The sequence below is a fragment of the Delphinus delphis genome, chromosome 3, assembly GCF_949987515.2.
Source record: "Delphinus delphis chromosome 3, mDelDel1.2, whole genome shotgun sequence".
NCBI classification, from domain to species: domain Eukaryota; kingdom Metazoa; phylum Chordata; class Mammalia; order Artiodactyla; family Delphinidae; genus Delphinus; species Delphinus delphis.
In genome coordinates, this window is record NC_082685.1 from 136,031,286 (window position 1) to 136,055,574 (window position 24,289).

At 36.9% G+C, this 24,289-nt stretch overlaps 1 protein-coding gene across 1 annotated transcript; it reads right to left on the minus strand.

Moving 5' to 3' along the window:
- Nucleotides 1-2,499: 2,499 nt before the first annotated feature.
- MRPS30 (mitochondrial ribosomal protein S30) lies at nucleotides 2,500-22,991 on the minus strand. The gene is made up of 5 exons (XM_060009514.1): nucleotides 22,377-22,991; nucleotides 20,841-20,986; nucleotides 20,002-20,107; nucleotides 18,626-18,802; nucleotides 2,500-16,600 (listed from the first exon to the last, which is right to left on the minus strand). The coding sequence occupies exons 1-5, from the start codon at nucleotides 22,963-22,965 to the stop codon at nucleotides 16,311-16,313; spliced, it is 1,308 nt and encodes a 435-aa protein (XP_059865497.1). The 5' UTR covers nucleotides 22,966-22,991; the 3' UTR covers nucleotides 2,500-16,310.
- Between the last annotated feature and the right edge of the window lie 1,298 nt (nucleotides 22,992-24,289).

The following is a 24,289-nucleotide window of genomic DNA, read 5'->3' on the forward strand; positions in this document are numbered from 1 at the left end:
TCTTTATAAAGAATCTGTAATAGAGGGAGAAAGTAGTTGATGCCCTAGTCTACCATGTTGCTTGAACTAGAAATCTCTACTACTTTTATTTCATTTTAAGCCATTATCTCTAATTATTGCTCTGCCTGGTTCCCTTTTTCTCTCCAAGATAGCTATGGAAAAGCATGTTTTGAAATTTCTCTACCTTGGTTTCCTGGACATTTTAGAAAACGATCTATCAACATACTATCAACTATGTAGGAACAGCAATTTTAACAAAATGAAAAGATGGTGGAAGAGACTGAGAGAGAGACAAAGAGAGATTTGTCTCTAAATCTCACCTGTACTGAAATTCGGAGCCCTTTCCCGGCAGAGAGTTAAGACTGATTCTATTAGACTATAACCCACTGATTGTTCTTAGTGTAAGGTTTAGTTTTCTTGATTAAGTTACTGAAATTTCAGATCAGGGAAAATTCTAGTTGATACTGAGCTCAATCTAGGAAAATCTCAGTCCTCCACAAAGTTGCTATCTTGATCATGGAATTCCAAGACATTCTACTCTAGCTTTAGGCAAACTTCAGTTTAAAGCCATAGCATTTCTAGGCTGAAAGTTATCGCAAGTGTCAAGAAAACAGTGCATATGATGAAAGCAGTAATCAAGGCTTCAAAAAACTTACTATTACAGATTGCCAACAAACACATGAAAGAATGCTCAACATCATTAATGATTAGAAAAATGCAAATCAAAACGACAATGAGATATCATCTCACACCGGTCAGAATGGCCCTCATCAAAAAATTTAGAAACAATAAATGCTGGAGAGGGTGTAGAGAAAAGGGAACACTCTTGCACTGCTGGTGGGAATGTAAATTGATAAAGTCACTATGGAAAACAGTATGGAGGTTCCTTAAAAAACTACAAATAGAACTACCATATGACCCAGTAATCCCACTACTGGGCATATACCCTGAGAAAACCATAATTCAAAAAGAGTCATGTACCAAAATGTTCATTGCAGCTCCATTTACAATAGCCAGGACATGGAAGCAACCTAAGTGTCCATCATCAGATGAATGGATAAAGAAGATGTGGCACATATATACAATGGAATATTACTCAGCCATAAAAAGGAACGAAACTGAGTTATTTGTAGTGAGGTGGATGGACCTAGAGTCTGTCATACAGAGTGAAGTAAGTCAGAAAGAGAAAAACAAATACCGTATACTAACACATATATACGGAATCTAAGAAAAAAAGAAAAAAAAAAGGTCATGAAGAACCTAGGGGTAAGACGGGAATAAAGACACAGACCTACTAGAGAATGAACCTGAGTATATGGGGAGGGGGAAGGGTAAGCTGTGACAAAGTGAGAGAGGGGCATGGACACATATACACTACCAAACATAAAACAGATAGCTAGTGGGAAGCAGCCGCATGGCACAGGGAGATCAGTTCGGTGCTCTGTGGCCACCTAGAGGGGTGGGATAGGGAGGGTAAGAGGGGAACGCAGAGGGAGGGGTTATGGGGATATATGTATATATATAGCTGATTCACTTTGTTATACAGCAGAAACTAACACACCATTGTAAAGCAATTATACTCCAATAAAGATGTTAAAAAAAAAACAAAAAAAACCCCACCTTATTATTGGTGGAGGCGTTTAGAGTTCAGAAATCCTGTTCCCAGAGCTCAGAGTTTCTTTTGTTTTTTTAAACTACAGTGGACCCTGGAACAATGCAGGTTTGAATTGTCTAGATCCACGTATATGCCGATTTTTTTCACTAAATACATACTACAGTACTACTGGATCCACAGTTGGTTGAATCCACAGATGCAGAACCATGTATACAAAGGGCCAACTGTAGAGTTATATTCAGATTTTGGACTGTGCAGAAGGCTGGCACCCCTAAGCCCCCCACCTTGTTCAAGGGTCAACTGTACCCGTGTTGGTTTACTAGGGCCGCCAAAACAAACTACCACAAACTAGGTGATTTAAAACAACAGAGGTTTATTATCTCACAGTTCTGGAGGCTAGGGGTCCAAAATCAGGGTGTTGGCAGGGAGGGCAGATGTTCCTCTGAACCTGTAGGAGGGAATCCTTCATTGCTTCTTCCTAGTTTCTGGTGGTTTACTGGCAATCTTTGGCATTTTTTGGCTTGCGGCTGCAACACTTCAATCTGCCTTTGTTGTCACGTGGTTTTTCTCTCCTGTGTCTTCTTCTTGTAAGGACACCCGTCATATCAGATAAAGAGCCCACCCTACCCCAGTCTGACCTCCTCTTAACAGATTATATCTGTAGTGACTCTTTCCAAATAAGCTCACACACTGAAGTACTAGGAGTTAGGACTTCAGTATAATTTGGGGGGGGGGGGGGAGGCACAATTCAACATGTAACACTACACATGTTGATAATTTGTTAAAAAGCTTAATGATGATAGACTTATTAAAATAGGATGTTCCCAAACGATCAATGAGAACTTGTGCCTGGTCCTACAAGATAGTGTATGACCAACTGAGTACTTACCCATTTCATCATTTTAAGCAGTTTTATAGTATTTGTCATGGGTTGAATAGTATCCCCCCCAAACTCATGTCCACCTGGAAGCTGAGAATGTGAACTTACTTGGAAATAACGGTCTCTGAAGATGTAATTAGTTAAGGATCTTGAGATGACATCATCCTGGATTTAGTGTTCACCTTAAATCCAATCACTGGCATCCTTGTGAGAAAAGGAGAGAACACACACAGACACTGGGAAGAAGACCATGTGAAGACAAAGCAGAAATTGGAGTTACGCTGCCATAAACCAAGGAATGCCAGGAGCCACCAGAAGCTTGACGAGACAAGGAAAGATTCTCCCCTAAAGCTTTCAGAAGGAGCATGACTCTGCCAAACCTTGATCTTGGACTTCTGGCCTCCAAAAGTGTGAAAGAATAAATTTCTGTCATTTTAAGCCACCAAATATGTGGTTATTTGTTATGGCAACTCTAGAAAACTAATGCAGTACTCCTTTTATATAGATTGGGAAAAATTTATTTCACCAATCCCTTATTGTTGAACAGTTAGGTTGTTTCCAATTAAAAGAACATAGTGAGACAGGGACTTCCCTGGTGGTGCAGTGGTTGAGACTCTGCGCTCCCAATGCAGGGGGCCCTGCTGGGTTCAATCCCTGGTTGGGGACCTGGATCCCACATGCATGCTGCAACTAAGACTTCACATGCCACAACTAGGACCTGGTGCAACCAAATAAATAAAATAAATATATTTTAAAAAAGAGAACATAGTAAGATGTAAAAAATGTACTTGATGAAAGGAAATGGAGAAGATATCCAAATAACTTTGAGATAGGCAATTATAAATGGGAAGAAGCTACCAGAAAAGAGATTTCAACTCAAAATAAACTTTGTCTAGTAATCAGTACAGTACAAACTGGGAAAATGGCAGCCTTGGGAGGTAATAAATCTTCAACCTTCAGGCACAGAGGCGAGTATTTGGTGCAAATGTTTTAGAGGACATTTGAGCACTGAATCGTGGGTTGAACTTGATGACCATTAAATTTCCTTTTATTCTAAAAGTTTATGAGTCTATCCCTCAGGGGATAGTGCCATGGGGGAAAATGTATGAAAGAAAAATATCACAACTGAAGAAATTTAGTGAAAGGGCAAGCTGAACCCCACACAACTCTCCAGCTCTCAAGAACATTACCATTTTGTCATTTGGAAACAGGAGGTTTAAAAAAGGAATTAAAAAAAATAATGTTAATGGCAAATCACATCTGCTGTGACAGGCTTAGAAGGAATGATTCATCGCACATTAGAGTTAGGAGGGATTTTGAAGATCTTCTTGTTCAATCCCCTCAATTTATTATATGAAGGAACTGAATTCAAGAAAAACTGAGTGGTCCTAAGTCACTTAGCTAGTTAATGATAGAAGCAAGACTTCAATCTAGATTTTCAGATCCAACTGTCAAACCGATTTTAAAACTTGTTTACATTTTCAGGTAACCTGAGACCTAGAATTCTCTGGCATTGTTCTTTTAAATGACATTTAATATCCTAGTTCTGAAGGTTTCAACAAATTACACTTTACCAGAGGATAATTGTATAGATATTTTTTCTTCCTTTAGGGCTTTCCAAATACACAGATCCTTTATTTTTCCAATTATGAATCACACTAAGGTAGTGAGATATGGAAATCTTGCAAATATACTGAAAGGATATAATCATCTGCATACTTGTGAACCAGTCCAACATTAAATATATTTACACCCACATTAGCTAATCTTAAAGAATTATCATGTTCAAGTTTTTTACAACTGAAAAAATTATGATTCTTTTCCTCTGTAAATGAATGTGAACTTAATATTGTGGAAATTTCATGTTTAAGTATTTCTCCTTCAGTAACAGAATACTGTTACTATTCAATCACCTTTTAAAATACCCCCAAAAGACTATTCACAGAATATAGAAACTTACAGTAATTTGATAAGATGATTATGAAATAAAAACATAAAACATTTTGTTGACAAAAATGCATAGATATAAGGCAACAGTCCAAAATGTTAACAGTATGAGATTATTTTTCCCACTTCTCTGTGTTTTTCAAATTTTCTATAATAATTACATATTTCACATCGACAACAAAAATAATCTTATATTCTACAGATTAAAATGAAGCTAAAAAACAATATGAAAATCTGATTTTCTAAACTAAATCAAAAGCCTATCCATTCTCTACCTAAGTGGATAAAATTAATACCTAGGATATGATTTGATATAAACAAAGTCATAAACCTTACTGGATGCTTCTACATAGGGATGTTAAAATATTTATCTATATGTCCCTTGGGTAGTGCATGATAAGTAACTAAACAATGTCATCGAGTTTCAAATGAATATGGGTGTTGAAGGTTGACTGATTTCATGTTAATATAGTACCTGGAATGAAGAAGTTTATTCTCCATGTTTTCCCTTTTCTTCCTAGCTTCCTGTGCATCTAGTCAAATTATGATGAAAGTTTCTGGATTTTATTCAGTATGAATCTAGCTCGAGATCATTTTCAAACTAACACGCAACTGATAGGACCATTAAATTTATGAATTCTTAAAAAGGAGAAATACTATAATGACTTACATTATAGATGCCTTTGCTTATCAAAGGTTACAGTAACTTGGTTTTCCAAATTACTATTTCCTCTCCAATTTTGCCAGGTGAAATTGGTCTTTCAGACATATTAATCGTTTATTCTAAAGAAATTCTGTCAACATTAAAGAGTTTTTCCATTATAACTAAGCTTGAACAAAGATAGAACACCTATGAGATAAACTAAAACTGGTTCTTAACCTACAGTTGTCATGTTGGGCTTTTTTGGACATGTAAATAATTTATTTACTGAAATGCATGCTAATTTGAAATATATTTACAAATATCACCTCCCATGAGGTAATGGCCAATTAAAAAATAAACACCTATTTATTTAAGAAAATTGTATACTTCTCAGAAATATGTTTGCACCTTGAAAAATCCTGTGCAGAAATAAAATGAGCAAGATAAAATATGTGCTATGGCTAGTAGTTTATAGACACACGTTTCTACTGATTATCCACTGGCATGTTATTAATCAACATCAAAAATATCAACTAAGCCACAAATTATGTATAGCTCATTACAAAGAGTACTACAGATGGGGTACCCACTGGCATCCAGAACAAGAAAAAATGGGATTCCTAAATACCTAGTTTGATCCTTCATTTCCTTCCCTAATAGTCTCCTTATTTCTAAGCTCCTATGTATTCAATTAACATATATCCTTATTTATTCCCTTTCCACACTACTTCCATTCTTCTGGGCATGGGTAAATATCAACCCTTCTTTATTGGTAATGGCGGAGTAAAAAAGTTTATGAAGACAACATTTATTATGGATATTTTATTCTGACTTTCCAATTCAGGAGTTCTCTCTTCAGTGGTATTTATAATCTTTGGTGGGCAGACTCTAAGAATCATTGGTCCCCAATGATTCACACCTCCTATTCATGACCTTGTGCAGTCCCCTCCCCTTGGTTATGGACTGGACACAGTGACTTGGCCTTCTGACCAACAGTCTTGTTAGCAGACTCTCTATATGCTCTTTCTATTGTAAGCTGCTCTAGTGGAGAGGCCCATATGGCAAGAACTGAAGGATGTCCCTACCCAATGGCCAGTAAGGAACTGAGGACTTCAGTCCAACAACCTGCTTGCAACCACACAGATTTGAAGCAGATCTTTCCCTAGCTGAGCCTTCAGATGACACCCTTCCCCTGACGGATACTTTGATTGCAGCCTTGTGAGACTCTGAATCAGAGAACCCAGTTAAGCCATGGCTGAACTCCAGACCCACAGAAACTGTGATAATAAATGTATGTTGTTTTAAGAAGCTAAGTCTGCAGTTATATGTTATGCAGAATAGATAACTAATACAATGTTTTGTGTTCTTAATTTTGTTTACTGTTTTGTTTTTCTAGTTCTTGAATATTTCGCTCTTTTACAAATCTGCGATGACATTTTTTATAGTTTCCAGTTCTATACTGAAATTTTCAATCTTTTATTCTATCTCCTTGAACATAGTAAACATTAATTTTAAAGTCTATTTCACAATCCAAATATTTGATGCCCCTTTGGGTCTGATTCTACTGTCTATTGTTTCTGCTGATTTTCATTCTGACTGTCTTTCTCCTCTTGTGCCCAATTATTATATGGATATATTGTATTTGAAAAAGTTTTGTAGAAATAATTTGAGACCTAGGAACCTGTTCTCTTTCTCCAAACTTGCATCTTTCAGATTCCCAGGGCACTAAAAATCTCAGATCATGTTAATCTACTTTCAAAACTTCAGATTTTTCTAAGCTATCTAGTTGACTCAATTCTAAGCTATATTCTATGTGAATGGTTTGCTTCTAGTTCACCTTTATACCTTGAATGTGATCCTTCAGGGTCTCAAACCAAGGAATTCTTCCCAAGTCCCAAACTTGGAGATGCTGTGCTATAACTTGTCCTTCTCATCTCACAAGACTATTAAAATTCTACTCAACCTTTCAGCCTCCTCTTCTTGGTTAACAAATTCCCCCTCCAGAGCAAAAGCAGACCCAAGACTAGGTTCACCTTTCTGGATTTCCATTTTCTTCCTGATATCAGTCTGGCAATTACTCACTACCTTGTTACCTCTCTAATTGCCTTCAAGTGGATATTTGTTATATTTAGTCAGATATTATAGCAGGAAGATTGAACCAAATAATCTAGTCCACCATTTTGGGACACAGAAGTCAAAGGTTTCTTTTGTTTCTGTTTTTGTTTTTTAATAGGTTACTTCACAGTCTTCTAACCAGTCTGTTTTTGACCACCATTTGGGCATCTTCTCTAGTCTGATAAGGGCTCAACTCTGTAAGAGCATCCTAACCATTCTTCCACAACTGGGGAGGGTGATACTGTAGACAACCCAACATAGACTATAAAGGTAAACAAAATACTCCATATAGTGTCCAAATATTCTCTGGTTGCCAACTTTGGTTCTGTGAAAATAGACAAAATTTCTCCCAACCTCATGATTAATAAACTGTCAAAACAAAACAAATCAGGTTTCACTTTGCCTTTCATTCAGCAAAAGAGGTAGGGAACAGAAGTTCATGTATTTTGCCAGGTAACTAATATATCTTCTTTCACTCAAAGACCAGGTTTCACTTAATTATCTCAAATGAAATTGAACTCCTCATTTGAATTCAATTTATCATTAATGTATGTTGATAGAAAACTGAGATCCTAAAGCCTGAAAAGTAATTGTAAAGGTTGAATTTTATCACTAGTAATACAAGTTCTTAATGGTAATCCGGACCTCAGGGGTCATAAACTCAATGCCTTAGAGAAAAAACATTTAACAGAAATTAGTGAAGCATGACAGATGATGTTGGTCAAGAGAGTAAAAATGAGGAGTGGGTGGTGGGGGGACTGGGACAAACTGGAGAGAGTATGTCCCCTCTAAAGGGACCCAGAGCAGACAAGTTCCAGAGCCTGTTTATTGTTAACACAAAAGAATGTAAACCTAGCGTCATCAGATTTTACTATTTTTCAAAAGAACTTGAAACCTGGATGTTTTAAAACCTCTCTCCCTTTTAATGTTGCCAATTAAGACAAAAAACCTGCACTGTCTGTGGTAAAGATGAATGACATAAACAGAACTCAGCTGCTAAACTAAATTATCCCTGATGTACGTTCTGGCTTTAAATCCTGCCCACCTTCTTTATTAATGATTAATGATTAATTACTGATTAAGAGAGGAAACTTATTGGAATGCTTCAGAAGATCCTAATAAAGTGCTTATAACAAAAGTACTGTTAGTTTACAAATAAAAGTCACGTTTTACATGAACTGAAGACCCAGAGAAATACTTTCCAAGTGGCTAAACATCATGTAAGCTTTCATTTTCCTAAGATCATGACAGGTTCTAGTAATTCAAACCTAGAATTAAAATGATAAAAAGTACAGGTAGCTCATTTATAACGCTATTTGGTTACATATTTCTGCAGTATATACCTCTACAAGATGAATAAGGCCATAAGGCCATAGCAAAAATGAATATGCCAATTCCCATTTTATATATATATATATGTATCACATCTAAAAAATGCTAAAGTTGTGAATATCTTTATATCAATACACAACTTTTATAAAAACATTCTGAGGGTGTTTGTTTGAATTAAAGCACCAAGTTTATAATCATTTACACAGTTATCTATTCAAAAATAAAAGACGGGGGCTTCCCTGGTGGCACAGTGGTTAAGAATCTGTCTGCCAATGCACGGGACACGGGTTCAAGCCCTGGTCCGGGAAGATCCCACATGCCATGGAGCAACTGAGCCCGCGAGCCACAACTACTTAAGTCCACATGCCACAACTACTGAAGCCCACGCACCTAAAATGCATGCTCCACAACAAGAGAAGCCACCGCAATGAGAAGTCTTCACACTGCAAAGAAAAGTAGCCCCTGCTCGCCGCAACTAGAGAAAGCCTGCTCGCCACAACTAGAGAAAGCCCATGTGCAGCAACAAAGACCCAACATAGCTAAAAATAAATAAATTAATTAAAAATTAAAAAGAATAAACAAAAATAAAAGATGGTTACTTTCTTCTGTATTCAGCTTTTCTAAACTGGTTAATATATAAGTTTTTGCTATATGTCACCAATTTAAAACTTCATTTATTTTGTCCAAAAACTAAAAAGGTAAAAACAAGTGATATCCCATTTGCATGTATCAACTTGGACTTCCCATCAATTCAATTCATTTCTAGAGAACATTACTTGCGTTTTAAATCCCATGGCAGTTCCTTTACATAATTTTAAAAACAAATCATCTCATAACCATAACTTTCTTTTAAAGATGCAAAAAGCCAAAAATATAACCTACACATTAAACCCCAAACTTACGTCCAAACTACTATAAAAGTTTCAAAAGCCAATTTCAAGCGTCAAAAGTTAATTACAAAAATTTCCAAAGTGAAATGCAGAATTCTATAGGATGACAAAGAACACAAAATGTAATCAAGACCTGAGACAGAATTCCATATTTTTACATAGAGGGAAAGAAACAAAGAAATGTGATTGAGAAATGGAGCTTAATTTTGTTCTAAGGATGACATCCAGAACATTATTTAAAGCAGGCTAATTATGAGAATACTCTTAAAGTTACATAGTCTTATAAGCTACATTTAATGAAGAGATAAGCTTATTTGGATAGTAACTATTGCTGAATTTTAGTCTACAGTGTGCTTATTACACACCAAGACAGTGATCACGTCTGTACATTTGCAATATTATTACCTATAATTCTCACCCTTTGTGGAGTCTTATTAGTCCCTGCTTTTTATTTTGTACTGTTATTGTTGTTTGTCTTACAAATTTTTTTTTACCAAACTTTGGAATACTAAGGCCTTTCATGAGAAATTCAACCTTGTCCAATCAAATATTGGCCAATGTCAGTGTTGTTCACCCGTGGGTCTTTGATTTCTATTCTCAATATTCTCTGTAGCAATTTTTTCCCTTTTATTTTCTTTTTCTTATTTTTTCCTGCCTCTGTCCAAAGCAACGATTTTTTCCGATTTCTATAATAGTAAATGAGTAATTAAAAAATTATTGTGCCTTACATTTTATGTGAATTAACCGTACCTCAGCTTTATTTTAAGCATTATCCAAAATGTGCTAGAATTTAATATAAAATGCAATATGCATAGCAATTGACTGGTCTATTAAAATATCTCAAGAAAAAAATCTAAGCTCTTTGCATCTAATAAATAAGTTTTCAGTTTATAGGGATCAACTATTTAGAATAAATTAAATATATGTATGATGAAACTTACGTGAATTTTACTGAACGAACTTTTCTTAAATAACAAATGTACTCAAGAAATGCTTTACCAAATACAATTTCACAATAAAGTTGTTTATGGTGGAGTACAATTTGACATAAGACGGTGGTTCCATGTTGGAGTCCGTTCAGGAAAGAGAACTAGGTTCTTTAAAGTGAATTTTTTATTATAAAAATAATATGTATTTCTGGGAAATTTATGAAACTGAAAAATTAATGAAAAATCACCCTAATTTTAATCACTCAGACCTATTCATTTACAATGGTGACGTTAACAGTTCAGACATGAAACACAAAATTGAAACAGAATTGCAATTTTGAATGTGCTTATAAATATATTTAAATCCATGAAACTTGGTAAGGTCATCTAAGGAAAGATGGTGGATAAAAAAAGATGGAGCCTAGGGCAGAACCCTGAGGTATACCAATATTTAAAGAAAGATTAGAGGAAGAACAGCAAAGGGGGATGTGAAAGAATGGTCAAAGAGATAGGAGGAAAATGGAGTATGTTTCATTGAAGGCAATGAAAAACACCACTTCAAGAATGAAGGGGTGGTCATCTACGCCAAATGTGACAAATGTACTGAGTGAAGTAGTCAGAGACTGTCCAATGATTTTACTACATGGAGGCTGATGATTAGCTGTGCTAATAAGCAGTTTCAGAGGAACCCAAGACAGACTGGAGCTATATACCTCATGAGACTCAACTAAAAAATTCCTGATTTAATGAGCTAATTAAATGGCCTTTTACAAAATAAATATATAGCAGTCAACAACAGCTATTACAAAGCCCTTTTTTGAAGCTATAAAAAATAACTGAAATGAAAAAAATTAACTCACAATTACAGAAAAATCTAGGCATGCAAATCTTCATAAAGAAAACTGTAACTTTGCTGAGATATGAAAAGTGCACATAAATGAGGAGATATACCTGATTTCAAACTAGAAAGACTGACTACCTTAAGTTCATTAATTCACATCTATTCAACAAACTTTGGAGTGCTTGCTTGTACGATTCTAGGCACCTGGAATGAATCAGCAAACCACACATAAAGGTCAAAGCTGGCAGTCTTACCTGAGTTCAGTGGGAACATCAGTTATTGTTCACCATTAAACATAAATTGGGGGTAGCCTAACATAAAACTCTTATTAAAATATACTTCTATTAATACCCATTTTTCTTTGCTTTTTTAACCAAGAGTAAGAATTTTATCAAAAGCCTTATTTTTTTCCTTTGAACTACTGATGTTAGCTACTAGCATATTTCCTAACATCAATCTGGTACTGCATTTCCATGATTAACTCTACCCTATTAGGGTGGATTTTTTAATTACTGTTGAAGTTGGTATGTGGCATTTCATTTGGAATTTCTGCATTTATATACAAATGTGCATTTAACCTGTATGTTTTTAGAGATTTTTTTAAAAATTAGGATGAGTTAATAAGATGAATTGGGTAGCACTCCAAACTTTAGTTTTGTTTCATGGAAATTTTAAAGAAGTCACCGATAAACTGTACTGCTCTGGACACTTGTCGGAAGGTATCTTAGAAATATTTTCAGTTTCTTCCATGGTCTATTTAAGCTTTCTATCTTTATCATTTTGTTTATATTTCTCAGCAGAAAATGTCCAAATTTGTTATACATAGCATTTTCCTATCTATCTAGAGCCTCCACCAAGTATATTACTTCCCCTTTTCCAATTCTAAATGTTTTCTTTTTTCCTCTTGATTAGATTTACTAGAATATTAACTCTTTTACTGATATGGGAGGGGCTAGGATAAAGAACCAGTTAGTGCATCTACTTGTCAAGTCTGCTTTCTCTTCCAATTCAGTCTTCTACATTTATATTTTCTTCTTCTGATTTTCTTTAGTTTTTTTAAACTCTTCTAGCAAACACAGATTTTATTTTCTTGCTTTACATAAACACGTAACATTATAAATTTGCCACTAAGTATATTAGTAAACAGGCATCAAATCAAATGTAAGACTGCAAAAAGCAAGATATGATGCTCTTCCCGAGTTCTGAGATTAGTGAAAATTTCTCTGAACTTCATGTTCTATCTTTTAAAATACATGTGGCTTTTCCCATTCTACTCCATGTGTTTTAATACAAAAACAATTAAAGCAAAGTTAGTTGACAACTGCAAAAGGAAGAGATTGTTTATTCAGTGATTCTCTCCTACAGCACCTTCATGCATCCTTAGGAGTAAATGTATTCAGAATAATTTTGGCTATATTCCACTAGCTTTTATAGGCAGGATTTGTATTTTAGTCTAAAGTTTTACTTACACTAATACAATGCTTTCCTGCTCAAAGCATAGGAAAGGAAGAACTGTCCAGATCATATAAAAATACATCTGACAAAAATGAAAAGGCAAGTAAGATAACTAGCTCTCACTTTTAGATTGTGATATAGCTCTGGGAGTGTTTGATTTTTATATTGAAAATTCTGTCCAGGCAATAACCACTGAGGAATATACTTTCACTTTCAAATGATTAGGTGTTCCTGGTTTAAAACTATACTAACAATTTCTGGGTATACTGCGGTGTGGATAGAGTTCACGACCTATATGATTCCCACTTTTAATAATTTCCTGACACTTTCTGTGGTCTAATAAATGATCTTGTATACATGTTCTATCACATTTTAAAAGATATATTCTGTTTGTAAGATACCAAATTTTATTAAGTCACCTTTACTCATTATTCCTCATTTTTAGTTACTCCAACTTCTCAAACTAAGATTAACATTTTGTACACTGATTACAGTTTATAACATAAAATGACCTTTTAACACTAGATTTCTTTTCTTGCCTTGAATTATTTGAAATTATAGGTACTAACCCTGCTTTATGCCTACTTTTGCCTGATACAACTTTGTGTACTCATTACATTTATTCATTTTGATTCCTCCATTCATTGGTTCCTCTATTAAATCATGTGCTAATCAACTGAAATACATTTCTGATGAACTGGTAAGAGACTTGGGTGTTCTAACATTTTTTTCAATTGTCCTAACCTATCTTTATCTTGACTAATTCAGATTTCTTCTGATGTAATGTTTCCCCCAGAAGTCTAAACATTGCTATACTGTTTCCTGATGTTCAGTGTTATATGTAGATGGGACACCAATTAGATTTTGTTTCTTAGTAAATAAATTTTTTCTCGAAATGCTTTTAGACTACACCCTACTTGGGTAAAGCAAGTTACCACCTACTTCCCAGGTAAATCTTGAATTTTTCACCTTCATTCACAGATCTATCCACTTACTCTCCTGTTTTTGGAAAATGCCATCTATCAAGAACCAATTCAAATGCTACTTGCTCCAAGGCACATTCCTATGATTCATATCAGTATTAACATTTCCTTTATCTAAATTTATACCACTGATACACTGCTGTAGCACTGACTACATCTATAGTGTATTACTGGGGAATATCTACCATAGGCTCTGGAGTCAGACCACCTGGGCTCAAATTCTAATCCTGCCACTTTCTAGCTGTGTGACCTGCAATAAGCTGTTGGGCTCTCTGTGCCTGTTAACTTACCAGCAAAATGAGAATAACAGTCCCTAGCTCACAAAATGGTTGTGATGATTAAGTGAGCTAATATCGGTAAAATATCTAGACCATGCTCTAGAATATAGTAAGTGCTGTATGAAGTCCTGACATGTACATACAGGTGTGTATGTCTGATGTGTGTGTTGTCCACCATTGTAATGAGAAAAATTGCTGTGAAACAATGAAACAGGTGCTACCATAGAGGAAGAAGTATTCAAAGGATGGGACAATCAATTACAATCTGTTTAGGAAAAGAAAAGTATTTCAACTGAACCCTCGATATTTTAATTACATAATATTTTAAAAGCACTTTCACATACACTAGCTCATTTCATCCTTAGACAAGTTTGTGAAATTATTTTGTTTTATGGAGGCAGAAGTCAAGGATGGTAACTCAAATTGCACAAGGTTCAATTAGTTAGAGAGTGAAGATTAAGAGATATTTTATTTGGAGCTTGATATGGTTGTTCCCTCTATACCTGCATTTTTCTATGAAGGATGAGTGAGAATGCAACAGACAGGTTGGAATAAACAGGACCAGGGGTAGAAAACAGTATTCCAAGCTTTGGAAACAGCTTAAATAAAAGAATGGTGGAGTGAAATTACATGGCATTCTGCAAAAAATGAAAGTAAAGATGGAACACTTAGCACAATGCCTTGTAAAGGAGGCACTTGCCTGAACTGAATTACAACTTTCAAATCATATTCCTTCAGTTTAGCAATCATTTGTAGTAAATAATCCCTTCTAGCTGAGGCATCTATTCCATATAACTGTGACCTCTGTTTTGAAAGAGCGGGAAGAAGGGAGGGAAAGAAGAAGGAAGAAAGAAAAAACAGCATTTGTCATTAACTACAGTAAATAATGGATTATTTTAGATATCTACAACAGGAGGTTATATAAAATCGTAACTGTTAGCATGGTTATATAAAGGTAATTAGGGGAATTGCCTGGTGGTCCGGTGCTTCCACTGAGTACAGGTTCGATCCCTGGTCAGGGAACTAAAATCCCTCATGCCGCAGAGCACGGCCAAACAACAACAACAATAACAAAGGTAATTGTTTTTTCTCACTAAAAATAGTTTGAATGAACCTTAATTCTCAACAAGATTAACAATTTTACCGACAATTGATTTTCAAACATATCAAACCTAGTTTACCAATCTTTGGGATAGAACAAATGAAACTAGCAGAACTATATTAATGTTACTTCTAAGCTCTAAGGAAACTAAGTTGCATAGAATTCATCAGTTATATCATTAATCATCTGTGAAAACTTATTAAAGTCATTTTAACTCCTCTGTGCCAGTTTCCTATATGTGCAAAATACTGTTCATGTTTTGAAGGGGTTTGTGTAGGGTTTTGAAACTCTATACGATATTATTATAAAAAAATAAAAAGAAAAAATATAACAAAACATCTAAATATTCTCAAGCACTGAATTGTCTTTATATTACTTTTAAAACCATAGAAAACTGAGCAGGACCTGCAGGGCCTTCCAGGGTACAGAACCCTCATATCCCCTGCCTCTTGTTTGTAGAAAAGCTTCAGCCTCCAAGGCCTTCCCTGAGTTCCAAACAGCAAATTTAGTCAGAGAAATGAGACAATGCAGAAACAAAGGAAAATAGTCAAGCAAGACAAAATAATAGTTTAGCCACAAAACAGCATCAAAGACCTTTAGTTCCTCCTTGAGGGCTATAGATAATATTCTGAGCCATACACTTCAGTTGTTTTATAGATAGTAAAATTCTCACCACGTAGAAAAAGTTAACTACATGCTGACCACAAGCACATACACCCCAGCCAGGTTGGAACCAGAAGGCTGATTAATGTTGACTCCCAAAATACCACCTGGTTATCTCATTACCAACCAGTCAGGAGACTGTCCACAAGCTTATCAGGCACCCTGCTTCCCCCTTCCCTAGCATAAAAGAAGCTAGAATTCTACCCTGAATTAAAATAATTCTTCAGGATGTTAGTCCGCCATCTTGGCTCACTGGCTTTCCAAGTAACATCATTTTTCCTTACGCCAACACCTTGTCTCTCAAATTACTGGCCTGTCATGCAGTGAGTGGTATGCAGCAAGTAGTATGAGCTTACACACACAGTTAATACCAGGTATTGATGATTGCTCAATTAGTCTCATCAGTTAGTCACATATAAGTAAAATTATTTTTAATCGACATACTATATCTAAAATTAAATCCTTTAGTGATGTATTTTGAGCCAAATGAAAGGTCTAATCAGAGGTTAACATAAGAAATATTTGCCTGAAAATCAGTACATTTAATATTTGACAGAAGTCTCATTATTAAAATTCCTTTTATTGTTCCTTCAGTGAAATTTAAGTATTCCCAAAGTCTCAAATCAAATGTTTTTTCTTAGTTTACCAACAGCTGTGATTTGTCTTCTTTTGGTCCATTCAGTAGGAAGTGAACTATCTGAAGTAAAACATCATCATTAAAACCTTTCACATTATTATCTTCGATTGTTTCATAAAGAGGCTTACTTTGTGTCCCCCAACATATGTTTTTACGAGGGTTATTTTGATCAGCTTGTGCAGTCAGCGCCAAAGTGTTTAACTGGTAGCAGAAAAAGGAGAAGTATTTTCCATCTGTGATCACACCCTGGGAGACAAAAGGTCGAGTAACGTCTGCTTCACTCCAGAATCCTGTAGAAGAAAGTTATGCTGAAACTTACATACAGAATATATTTTACCAAAACAAAACACACACATTAGAGGATATAAAATACCTCCTAAAACCTATATATTTTACCTACCAAATTCCTAAAGATATCGAAGTTTTCCCTATCTTCTCCATTCTAATCCTATGTTCCATTTCTGCATCAAGAACTATTTCCTTCCCTCTACTATCCCCAAAGTTCAGGATACACCTTTTCAACAACTTTGGACTTTATCAGCTTTCAACCTTAACTCACTTCATCTAAGAAGAGCAGCAAGCTCTATCTATGCAGATCTCTCCTACATCTGATACTAACCACATGATTACTCACAGCCTCAAATATGTTCAAATTTTCCTTATACCAGCAGCATCTAACACCCAATAACCATTACGGCCATTTACTTCACCAAATCTACCAAAAAAAACGCCCTTCAGAAAAAAACTTGACTTTCTAAGAACTTCAACCATGTAATTAGATGAATTCTGTGTCTTAATTTATAATTCAAAATTGATTTTATGAGTTGCTTTCATTTTGCCTAGTGTATTTTACGTCATCATAAGGTTCCAGGATATCTTAATACCTTTACTACTCAAGTTTTATGGCTGCTTCTTGTTCCAGGCTAACTGGCTTTAATACTTTTAAATCCAACTGCCAGGGCCAAGGAGTAACTTATAAATTTTGCCACACATATTTTATATCAGCTTTAATGAAGATAGCCAATAAACAGTATTGTTAAAATATAGAATTATACTGTGAAAAGAATATCTTTTATGAATGAACAATGCCATTCTAGTATCTTCAAGAAAGTTTCCTTCTACTTTTTCTGATTCTGTCTACTCCTATTCCTACTTTATCCATTTATTTCTATTACAAAAACGTAAGTCAACAATTGTGAGTGTAAGGTTAAAATATATATATATATATATACATGTGTGTATACATATATGTGTACATATATACATATATATATATAAAGGAAAAAGGTGAGCCTGGCAGCAATTAAATCTGTATTAAATTCCTCACGGATGCTTATATAGGAGTAATCTAGGTATATATTGTATTGTAACAAAATCCAAATGCTTCACAATGGGCTGGCTCTAAAAGTCCTCCATGGCATGCCTCCAGCTTCCTCTCTCACCTCCTATCGCTTTCCATTCTCCCCCTCCCTTTCTTCATCAGCCTTCATGCTGTTCCTTCAACACTTCAAGTCCGTTCCTAGCTCAGAGTTACTTGCCATTCCTCTTGCCTAGAAGTGTCCTTCTCCCAGGTTTGTGCAAAGGCAGCTCCTCACCATTCAGGTCTCTGTTCAGATGTCATTTTTTTAGAGACCTCCCCTGAATTAACTCTGTTTAAATAGATTCTGCCCCACGCCTCATTTATACCTGCAACCTATGAATCATTCTACCCCTCATCTAGTATAGTCTCTCCAGAGTAACACCACTAGCTAAAAATACTACATGTTTATTATCTCTTACTCTCCTTACTATAACATTAAGCTCCAGGAGAGCAGGATCTGTCTCTCTCACTCAACACTATATCTCCAAGGCCAACAGCACCTGGTATGTAAAAACCATAAGCCATTAACTGAATGAACAGTCTCCTAACTCACACCCTAGATATGGCCTTCAAAGAAGTTATATATCGTAACTGTGATTTAATCTAAAATGTAATCCATGAAAACATTTCATTTTCTAGTTTCAGAAAGCTGCTGTCATCTACAGAGCTGACTCAGTTAGGTGGTCTTTGAAATGCTTGAGAACATCATCAGAAAAAAATACATTCACACAAAAATGGTCAAAGTAAAAGATCAGAGTAACTACCAAAGTGCCACTTACCAACTACAAATGTAAAATATTTAATTATGGACTTTAAAACAACTGCATTTTGTGCCAATGCAAAAGCTTTCAAAATGTGAAGATTCAGCCTACATTTTAACCCAAGGAAAACAATTTGATCTATTAAATTCTTAAAATGTCTTCCAATAACTATAATGCCATAAAACTAGTTTTACCTTGATACATAGCCTGTGCTCCGGTCCAAGCAAAAAGGCTTGCAATAGCATTAGCTCTAAAAACAACTTCTATCTGATCAGCACAGTTTTGTTTCAAGAGCCTTTCCCTTTTTAATTTGTCAGGTAGCAGATGAAACTGGGTATGTCCATAACAGTGTGGATCTGCTGTCTTTGTGCCTGAAGAGCAAAATAAAAACATTTCAGATGAAATACACAAGTAGAATATCTGCAGCACATGTCCTCAGTATTTGGTTCAAGGCTATCTGTCTCCTCTACTCATTATGTGATCAGCATTCAAAATACACAAACGGAAAGCTTGGCTTATTTATTTTATTGATTACAATAAATTTCATCTGAAAGTACAATCTGCAAGCTATCATCGGCTCACAATGATATAGGATAAGTCAAAAGAATATATGTAAAATTTATTTAAAATTCCCTATTATTTCAGTTTTCTCAAACTCCTCGGTCATCACTAGGAGCTTTGTTATTCTGCTGGTCATAATCACCAAAGGATACAAACGCTTCATGACTTTAAAAACTCCCTTTATAATGCTGAAATTCTTGGTTTTAGTGGTAAAGTCTTTTCAACCAAAAGTTCCCCATAATTCACTCTCTAAGACCACAGTGACTGAGAAGGGACTGATAAAACAGTTCTGGAGGACCAGCAGAAAGCTGCTTTCTTAAAAATCTTCCTCAATCAGCTAGGAATTAATAAACAAAGAAAAAACAGCCAAAGTATAAGCTGCATGAGCACAGAGATCAGGCCTTATTAGTTTTTATATTCCTGATGGTTATCAGTGTGTGGCACAAATGGGAGGCTTTTGTTAAAAAAAAAAAGCCAATCACTACCTCAAATCCAGTTCTTACCTGTTTACTTTTGAAAAAACACAAATTACTTTTCTATATAAATAATAAATCAACAAAGCCTAATAAACATAACTATCTGTTAAATACTGTTAATTCAGTAGAAACAAGTAAAATTTTAAATGGCAAGCTGAAAGAATATTTTCTTTCCAATTTTCATGCGAACTGCAACCTGAGATAAATTACATTGCTTATAGACTATCTGAATCTCTTGGTCATCAAGAATTAATTATGGGGCTTCCCTGGTGGCGCAGTGGTTGAGAGTCCGCCTGCCGATGCAGGGGACACGGGTTTGTGCCCCGGTCCCGGAAGATCCCACATGCCGCGGAGCGGCTAGGCTCGTGAGCCGTGGCCGCTGAGCCTGCGCGTCCGGAGCCTGTGCTCCGCAGCGGCAGAGGCCGCAGCAGTGAGAGGCCCTCGTACCGCAAAATAAATAAATAAATAAAAGAATTAATTATGCAAATTTGCACAGGACACTTTGAACTCATTTATTAAAAGAGGAAACTTACCAATAAATATGGTATTTTCATATTGCCGTTTGAATAATGGAAGTTTGTCTGGCTTACAATTCATAACTGGGATTTCTACAGGTACAGAATAATCCAGTGGCACAAACTTAAAGAAAAAGTCATAAGTGAATTCACAGCAACACTAGCATATGTTTTAGTCACATTCTTAATAGATTTAGAAATCTTAAAAATGAGATGATTTTACAAAATGATTTAACACTACCATCTAGTGATGGGCCAAATCCAGCCAGCCACCTGTTTTTCTAAAGTTTTATTGGAACACAGTCATGCAAATTCATTTACCTATGGTACACGACTGCTGTTACATGTTAAGAAGTGAGAATGCAACAGAGACTTACGACGCTCAAGGCCTAAAATATTTACTATCTGGACCTCTGCAGAAGAAATGTGCCAACCACTGACATGGACATACAGATGATACTCAAAACACACTTGTTTTCTCCAAAAGAAGTGTATACACATAAGATGACCAGCTTATAGCTGTAAAAATGCCTTGATTTATAATTAGGTAGGGTACTTTACCATAAATTACAATCATAAACTATTATCAGTATTTTCATTAAAAAAAAAAAAAAGATTTGTATGGTCCTAAAAACTGAGGACTTAACCCCACTTAAAACGATTATTTGACCTCTGCAAGATATATATACTATAGCAAGTTAAAAAGCTGAAAAAGAATTATAGCTGAGATATATTCCAAATACACTTGAAAGAAAAGGGTTCTATCCAAAACTTTTTATCCTACGTAGCCCATTACCTAGCCTGCTATAACACTTCCTCCTCAACTGTCAACAGAAACATATGCAATAAATCTTTACCTCAGGTAGTTGTTTGGATATTCGAATCTGGTTGTGTGGTTTATCATTTATTTGGTATCTCAAAGCATCAACTCGACCTTTCCGATGACCATGAGAAATAATTTCTTCACCACGCAACCAGTAGAAGTGAACTGGGCGTTTACAGTCTATCAAAAGATATTCAAAAAATTTTTATATGATTATTTAGATGAATTTAGTTATTGTAAGCACACCAAACTCTGCAATACAGAACTCAAGAATGACTGTGCTAGCTGAAAATACATCAAAAATTACTCTTTGATGTAAGATGTAGAGTCTGGATTACGTAATAATTTAACTTAAACAATCACAACTTTAAAATAACGCTCAAACCTTTATTGTCTACTTTTGCCACACTACACTAAGCATTGTAACCAAAGAGATTTCTCAGTTAAGGACAAACATAAAATAAAACTAACAGCAGCATCATTCACCAGAAATAAAAAGTTTATTAAGAGTCAGAGCTGTCTTATGAATTACTAATTCAATCTTCACAATAACTCTCAAAGGTATGTATAGTTGTTATCTCCATTATACAGAAGAGGAACCTGGGTTTTGACGAGATTGTCAACTTTCCCAGGCCATCAATCATGAGCAAAGTCTGTGACACTTCTCTCAAGACCACTTCATTCCCAACTGGGATGAAAGAAACAAGAACACTACAAGACTCAGTTGAGCACACACCTACAGTCACAGTAACGTTAATTCAATAGATATTTATTAAGATACCTACTGGGTGGCTGATATAAAATGATGAACACGTCAGAAACACTGATTTTTAAAACTGTCTATCCATTAATTATTTTTCATGCCTTAATGTAACAGTAAAACAGAAGTTGCTGATTGTTTACTGGGAACCCAGAATGGCTGGGTTTGAAGCCCGTCCTCCAAATCTACCAGCTGTAGCCTCTTTAACTAGATACACTTTACGTTTCTGTACCTTGGATCTGTTTGTTTTTTCATTTATAAAACAATGCTGCCTACTGTAAAGTTACTGTGAGGATTAAATTTGGCACATATAAAATTTAGAACAGGGCCAGGTACACAGAGAGTACCGAATACACGTTAGGTATTTTAATCAATATCGCCTTTAATCTTAACAATTCTATCTATGACCAAGTAGTACTATTATCGTATTCTCATCTTGAAAATGAGAAAAACTAGGTCAAAATCTGTTTATAAACTAACATAAGGTCAGTAACTTTTTGATGGAAGAGCTAAAAGGCAACCCCAGGCCTGTCCCGCTCTCCAGGAGCCCCTTTTCTTAACCAACACTTGTCTGGACCTTCACAAAGCAGTCCTGGAGGGCTCAGGCTACTTAGCCTAGGGTTGTACAGTGAGTAGGTGGCAGCACATGCACGAGAACCCAGTCTCCGGACGCTGTCGCCAGCCAGGAGCGAAAGGACTGAGAAAAAAAACTGACCAAGCAGAAAGAAAGAAAAAGGGGGCAAATCTGGCGCAGAGAGGTCCCCTACAATCCCCACCTCCCCCGCCCGGAGTGGCGGGCCCGAGGCTCACCGAGGGCGGCGTTAGCCAGGGCCGGATTGCGAGCGCTGAGCAGGCCCGTGAGGGAGGCAACCAGCTGGTCCAAGAAAGGCGAGGTGATGGCCTCACGTTCCAGGTAAAGAGGCACACGCTTCTTGCGCCGCAGAAAGAAGTGCTCCTGCAGTAGGCAATCACAGGCGGCGTCGCGCAGGGCCACTACGTCCAGAGCCGGCGCGGGCTCGGTATCGGGCCTGGCAGGCGGCGGCGGCAGGCCCGATAGGAACACCGTCTTGGTAAAGCTCTGGTACCAGCGGTCGGCGTTCAGGGCGAAGGTCTGCGGGTAAACTACGTACTTCATGAACTGCATCTTGGTGAGGATTCGCAGCTTCTCGTCTACCGACTTGGCCGCGTGCACCGTGGCCTGCCATCGCTCCACTCGCCGCTGCCGTGCCGCCTTACTGTCGGCAGTCAGAGAGGCTACGACCGGCGGGTAGCGCGCGACTGGGGCTGCCGCGACATCTGGGCCGGTCACTTCGGGAGCCTTGACGGCGGCCTCGGCCGCGGTGTGCAGTGACAGCCCTGAACCACGGAGCACAAGCCTCCAGCACCTGGCCGCCGCCATGTTTGCTGGGGTTCCCGACCCAGAGGTCAACTTCAGCAGTTGGCCCCGCCTTCTTGCCGTAATAACCAATCGGAAAGCGGAATCTGAGGCAGGCTAGGGGAGGACGATTCTCAGTGGGCTTGAGAAATCTTACGTCATTATTTCTTAGCCAATCAGGTAGCTTCTGCAACTTAGTTTATCTTGAACCGAAGAGGTTGTTGCTGAAAGGAAGAGCTCGCGCGCCAATAGGTTTTCCACGGATGTGTCGGGGAGGAGTGAAACTTTTAAATAGATGCTGCCTGTTAGAACCAGGGCAAACTTTTTGCCAGAAACCCTGTAGGAGTGCTCTGCACCGAAACCTCTGGCCCTTGGCTAAATTTACTGGTTTCATTTATGGATATCACATCACTTTTCTATTTTAGTTCTTGGGGTCGAGTCCTGTTATTGAAAATACTGTTCTAACATGTTTTGTGATACATGCTTTTTTTTTTTTTTGGCGGTACGCGGGCGTCTCACCGTTGTGGCCTCTCCCGTTGCGGAGCAAGGCTCCGGACGCGCAGGCTCAGCGGCCATGGCTCACGGGCCCAGGCGCTCCGCGGCATGTGGGATCTTCCCGGACCGGGGCACGAACCCGCGTCACCTGCATCGGCAGGCGTACTCTCAACCACTGCGCCACCAGGGGAGCCCCATGCTTATTTTTTAAATGATGCAAGCATCACTTATAGATGACTAGTGCTAATTTTGGGGAAAATAATTACACATATATCTCTATGCTAGTTGATATATAATTTGTTTAATGAGAATAATTTACAAAAAGAGGAATATACTTTTACTTGGATCTAATTTAAAAAGGGAAATAAATTAAAAACTACCAAAGAATTGTATTTAAATTTTGCTTTGTGTTAAAACCAATTATTATTTTAACATGAATTGGTTGCTACTAATCTGTAAGCTGCTCGAAGTAGGGACTATTTTATTTTTGATCCGCAGTGGCCAGTCAACCTTTCATAGTGGGTACTTACCAAATACCTGCTGAGAAAACTCATTTAGGGCTTCCCTGGTGGCGCAGTGGTTGAGAGTCCGCCTGCCGATGCAGGGGACACGGGTTCGTGCCCCGGTCCCGGAAGATCCCACATGCCGCGGAGCGGCTGGGCCCGTGAGCCATGGCCGCTGAGCCTGCGCATCCGGAGCCTGTGCTCCGCAACGGGAGAGGCCACAACAGTGAGAGGCCCACATACTGCAAAAAAAACAAAAACAAAATAAAAACCATCTAAATCACTAAAAATATAAGCTCATTTCAGGTGATCTAATTTATTGACTCTCATTCCTATTATAATCAGGAACT

What these genes read in the sequence shown, in the direction of transcription:
- MRPS30 (XM_060009514.1), bottom strand. Translation starts at nt 22,965, where the DNA reads ATGGCGGCGGCCAGGTGCTGGAGGCTTGTGCTCCGTGGTTCAGGGCTG. An exon ending in TATCCAAACAACTACCTGAG is followed by an intron (nt 20,108 to 20,840) that starts GTAAAGATTTAT and finishes TTTTTCTTTAAG; the next exon opens with TTTGTGCCACTGGATTATTC. An exon ending in TGAAAATACCATATTTATTG is followed by an intron (nt 18,803 to 20,001) that starts GTAAGTTTCCTC and finishes TTTGCTCTTCAG; the next exon opens with GCACAAAGACAGCAGATCCA.